Source organism: Fusarium pseudograminearum, chromosome 3, assembly GCF_000303195.2.
Source record: "Fusarium pseudograminearum CS3096 chromosome 3, whole genome shotgun sequence".
In the NCBI taxonomy this organism is placed as follows: Eukaryota; Fungi; Ascomycota; class Sordariomycetes; order Hypocreales; family Nectriaceae; genus Fusarium; species Fusarium pseudograminearum.
The window spans coordinates 2,569,659-2,575,254 of NC_031953.1; the positions used below are offsets into that span (position 1 = coordinate 2,569,659).

Sequence of the window (5,596 nt, forward strand, 5' to 3'; positions counted from 1 at the left end):
CCCCCCCGTAGCTAGATCGTTAACATTTCCTCCCGCATGAGCGGTCTCTGAGTCTAAGAGACCTAAAAGTCTCCTTTATAAAGACTGGGCGATACCCCACCTCAGCCGCCGTCGTGCGCCGTTTGGTCGGGGATGTGTGCAACTTCGTATGCCGTGTCGAGCGCGTCGAACCGGTCGTCACATATAAGAGAAATGCCGATCAACCCGTATACCCTTGATGTTAAGCTAAGCCCATATTCCATATCGCATTCCGAAAGCAAATCGTGATAACCGTAAACGCCTGCCCATGTTCATATCATGGCAATCACTATGCTATGTATAGCATATAACAACGGTGAAATGTTTGATTGCATTAAACCCCTTCAATGTTGTCTCGTTGGTGAGGTTGAAAATATCAACTCGTATGCCTTGTAAATAGGTCATCTTCGAGATTATTAGTCGGATTTCCTTAATCCGTTTCGTTAAAAACTAGAAGCAAAACTCCTCAACGCCGATCTGATGCAGTCTTTAATGCCGAGCATTTTGGTACAACGTTCCAGGCGACGATCGTGTCCGTTCATGAACCGAGATGGTAGATAGCACGGTAAGGTTGTGGTGGATAATTAAGTTGGTTAGGTGATTTCGGCCTTCAGACTTCCTGCTGTCAAGGTTTGCAGGAAATCCGTGTGCGAGTGTAGTGAAACGACGTGTGTCGGAAGGAGGGCAGCAGCTTATTTGCGCTTATGCTCGCTTGAGTGCTCTTCGCTGTGACTTGATTCTGTGTCCGAGGATGAGGATGAAGATGTGTGTGTGTCATCCCCATGACCTTGAGAGCCGGTACCAGACAGGCTTCCGGGTGATCCAAGGCCATCGTAGCTGTCAATAGCAGCGTCAGAGTTCCTTTTGAGGCCCATCTTCGCCTTGCGGACGGCTTTTGCAGCTTTCATTTGCGCCTCGCGAGCCACATCCAAAGCACGCTCAGCGCGAATCTGCTTCTCCCACATGGAAGCATATCGTCCCTTGGCCGTCAGAAGTTCTTCGTGGGTGCCCTTCTCGACAATAGTTCCGTTGTTCAGAACAACGATTTGATCGGCATGCGTAATGGTTGATAGTCGGTGTCTATAAGTCAAGTTAGTAAGAATGATAGCATATAATAACAGCAGATGGTTCACATACGCAATGATGAGCAAAGTGCGACCCTGCCCAATACTCCACACATTGTCTTGAATCTCCTGTTCGGTATGGGAGTCCAGCGCTGATGTGGCCTCGTCCAACATGATAATACGAGGGTCCTTGAGAATTGTTCGTGCGATCGCAACCCGCTGTTTTTCGCCACCACTCAAGCGGAGACCACGTTCTCCGACTTGTGTGTTGTACTGATCGGGGAAGGAGAGGATGCGATCATGAATGCTGGCTGCCCGGCAAGCGGTAAAGACCTCTTCATCTGTAGCAGAAGGCCTTGCGTACTTGAGGTTGTACATCAGTGTCTCGTTGAAGAGAGTTGTGTCCTGAGGAACAACGCCAATTGCTTCTCTGACCGAGTTGATAGTCAAATCTTTGACATTACGACCGTCCAGTTCGATAGATCCCTCGTCGCAATCGTAGTAGCGGAACATGTGGCGAAACAATGTCGACTTGCCACCACCCGACTCGCCGACAAAAGCTGTCGTGGTGCCAGGCTGGCATTCAAAAGAAATGTTGCGTAGCGCGGGCTTGCGTCGGTCATACGAGAAGCTAACGTTGTTCCAGCGCACATGACCTTGGAAATCTTTGCCTAGCGGAACAGCATGAGGAGTGTCTACCACCGTTGGCTGGATTTTGAAAAGCTCAAGCAGTCTCTCGCCAGAAATCATGGCTTGCTGAACCGTCCTGTAGAAAGTACCAAAGAAGTTAAGAGGTCCCTGGAGCTGTGTCAAGTAAGAGACAACCATGAACCAGTCACCGGTGGTGCGAAGGCCCATAGCGACCTGCCAGCCGCACACTAATGCCGCGATGATTCTACCAAGGTTGAAAACGACGGTCTGGCAGATGTTCATCATCATCATGCCCATCTGAACCTTGGCTTCAGCGCCTTGGAAAACAGCAACCTTGCTTTGGTAGCGGCGTGACTCGAACTCTTCCGCGTTGAAATATTTGACTGTTTCATAGCTAGAGATCGAGTCGTTTTTGACAGCTTCTTCCTCGCGGTCGGCGTTTGTCATCTCTCGACGCTGATCCGCTCGAGTCGATGCCATCTTGATGGTCATGTAAAGATACCAACAAGTATCAACAAGGTTGATTTCAGCATACAGTGGTCCATATTGGTAGTAGAAAACCGAAATGGCGAGGAAAAGGTCGAAAAGCATGGGGAAAACCTGAAAGGTTACCTGTTCGAGGAATTGATTGATCGATGAACCTTTGTTGAGTGCCGACAAAACTTCTCCAGTACGCTTGGAGAGATGGAAATCGAGACTGAGGGAGTGAACATGGTTAAAAGCCGCTGTCGTTAGTCCGCGGTAAGAATATTGTGAGACGGGAATCCACAAGATAGATCTGAGAGAGCCCAAAAGTCCCGATTGACCTTGGAGAATCCACAGGAGCCCGAGGATCATGAAATCTTTCAGTGGGAAGTTGTCCATCGAGAGGCGTTCTCCATCCTTGACTAGCTTTATCACCTCCTCGAGATCATTTACAACCTTCTTGACGGCCATTGGAACAGCCACGTTGACCAAGCGCTGCATCATGACCAGTATGAAGCAAATGAGGACGTTGATTTGAAGCTTGACAGAGTCCTTGGGCCAGAGGTAAGGAAAGAAGAGAGAGTACCCCTTAAAGTACTCCCACCATGTCTTGTGTGGCAGCTTCTCGGGTCGATAAAAGGCGGTAGGCTCTTCCTTCTTAGGGAAACTGGGCGTTTTGTGTGCATTCGAAATGGTTCTGCCGCGTCCACGACGTCCGTTGGTCTCCCGGCTGTTGGGTTCTCGGCCGTTAGGAGTATGGCCGTTGGCCAGTTGGCCATTAGTATCATACGACCGGCGATGCCCGTTAAGGAGCGGTGTTGATTCGGCCGGGTGAGCCTCTTCAATTTTCCTATCATCGAGGCCTCGAGCTTTGCGAATCCACGCCAAGCTAAAAACTCCAATCAAGGCGAGTAGGTGGAGGATCCTGACGAAATAGAAGACGAGGTCAACCTTGGTCCAATAATCGACGCAGTTTCCATCCTTTCCTGAGTCGCTATTCCTAACAGATCGGAAAAAGTGGCAATCAGCGGCAGCAACTGCGGTTGTTGAGAATATGACGACTTCGCCAGTGAAGCCCAAGACCCAGACAACGAAATGAACGATGTTGGGACCCTTGCGCCAATCGAAGAGGGAGATGAGGATATAGAGGTAGAAGAAAAGAGCGCCGGTAACGTGGACCTAAGCAAAAAGTGGTCAGTTCGGCTCACGATAGTAAACTCCTGTGATGGTTCGAGGGACTGGTGATTCACGTACAACACTCCATTCGCCAGCCCATGGGAGCCCCTCCTGGGACCAGTTGTAAGGGTCTTCAAACCAGAAAGCATGATAAAACATAAATCCAGCACTGCCTACGTAGGTCGAGAAGACAACAAAGGCGAGATAGCGGAAAACATTCTTGGCGGTACGACCAAAGCCGGGACCAATCTTACGATCACCATCGGCGAGGGTGGTCTTCGTCTTGGTGATGGGTAACGGCTTGCCTCCGGGGCCCTTGATCGTAGAATGGACTTGGTCCTCTTGTTTTTTGGAGTTGGCAACGCTGTACCAAGCAGCGCCAGATATGAAAGCTGTAAGTAGGATGAGGGCGTATAGGTATTGTGTTTTGCGCAGGATGTAGTCGGCTAGAGGTAGGTCATCGCGGGCAGCACCGCGAAGGGGAGTGGTCGCGATGTCGTCGGCGGAAGCCATGATGGCGGACTAGAATTATTGTGAGCGTCGATGTCGATGGTTCGTCAGGTCAAAGAGCGGCAGCCCATATGTGCACTACTGAGTCCGAGTAAAGGACGACTTGGGATAGAAGAGAGTAAGGTCTTTCACCGCGGACGAAGCATGGCCCTGCCCGTGGCAATTGACGGGACAGAGGGGCCAAAAAACGAGTGAGTGGCGGGGGAATGGAGGGAGAGGCACAAGATGTTGATGTTGGAGAGTTAAAAGACTCGACGACGACTCGCTCGCTCGCTCGCTCGCTCGAGGTTTCGAAGACGAGTGCGGTCTAAGTCCTGCTTTGAGCCGACTCAAGCAAGTGCGTGCAAGTGTGGTGCCACTGCGACTGCAAGGTGCAAGGTCTTGGGTCTAAAGGTCTCTCTCTAAACTAATGTGCTGGTGCTGGTGCTGTTGCAGAGGTGCAGATGCAAGTGCAGGGGAGGTGCGACCTGCCGGGAGCAGGGTGTGCCGGGTGCCAGCTGCCAGCTGCAGCAGAGCAGGTGGTGCCCACTAGCCACTTAACAGGTTATGGGCAAGCGCGATCCGACGGGGGCCTTTGGGCCTTTGGGGCCTTTGGGGCACCGACCGCATTGCTCGCAGCGCCAATCCAGGCCAGCCCATGACAAGACAGGACAAGCAACTGGTCATGGTCCAGCACTGTCCCCAGTTTCCTACTGGACAGGGTGTGGAAGGAAATGCGACTAATAGCACCTTAAAACACTGACTGCACCACTGCTGGACAGGTACGGTAAGTGTTGAACCCGCCCGCACAGGCAACACCATCATCAGCTCAATATAGATGCTAACCTAGGTATGTATGTATGTACATACATACCCAGGTTGACGGTATAGAAGGGCATGTATACTTCACTTGCCTCTGCTTCTCGGTCAACATCCATTACCATCGCCCCTCCAGCTCGACAATTCAACTCGACCCAACCCGGCTCCCTCCCAACGGTCATCTTTTACCCAACACTAACACCAAGAGCCAAGGGGGGAAAACCACATGGACTCGACAGTGGAGTGAAGGGCAGGTGCCAGTTGCGTATCCAGGCCTTTGCCTGGCGGGCAAAAAGCAGTATTTGGGGGGCCCTTTGTGGGGACAGCTGACTTGGGTCAGTGGCGAAAAAGCCACCCCGAGGATTGTCATGGTCCCCGTCGACGTCTTCTTGGTTCATCCATCAAATTGGATGAAAGAATGGCTCATGAATGAATGAACAGATGAATGGCTTTAGGCACTACCTAACTATCCAAAGCATTGCAGTGCAGTAGGAGGAGAAAGGAGAAGAACAATAGGAAACTCAGGTACATACTTCTTTCGGAAACTTTCTTCCCAACAAACGTCACCTCAAAATTCAAATCTGCTTTTGCTGTTCCAAGGGTTCAAGGGTCCCCCAATACGAGTCTGGGGACTAGCAAAGGCTTGCTGTTATTATTCTGTATCCGAACCTCGTTGTATTTTCGGTTGGTATCGAATCTGCCAACGTTTGTTTACTTGACAAGAATGACTGAACAAGGATTTTTCAAGGGCAGTTTCTCTTTGTTGGCAGCAGCAACTGGGTCGGAGCAACAAGTGTCAGGTACTCTTGACTAATGTTGTTTTTGAGATTGGATTGCCTAGGCGTTGCTGGATCGTTGCTAGATCGTTGGTAGTCTGATGAATAACTGAACTTACTCAGTTGTTGCTATTTTCG

General features: G+C 50.6%; 1 protein-coding gene across 1 annotated transcript, besides 1 other annotated feature; it reads right to left on the reverse strand.

Annotated features, from left to right (window-relative positions):
• Positions 1–710: 710 nt before the first annotated feature.
• FPSE_06119 (uncharacterized protein) lies at positions 711–3,887 on the reverse strand (the record flags this gene model as incomplete). Its single annotated transcript, XM_009259237.1, has 3 exons — positions 711–1,098; positions 1,156–3,377; positions 3,453–3,887. The coding sequence occupies 3 exons, from the start codon at positions 3,885–3,887 to the stop codon at positions 711–713; spliced, it is 3,045 nt and encodes a 1,014-aa protein (XP_009257512.1).
• Positions 3,888–4,145: 258 nt separating this feature from the next.
• Positions 4,146–4,169: a microsatellite.
• The last annotated feature ends 1,427 nt before the right edge of the window (positions 4,170–5,596 follow it).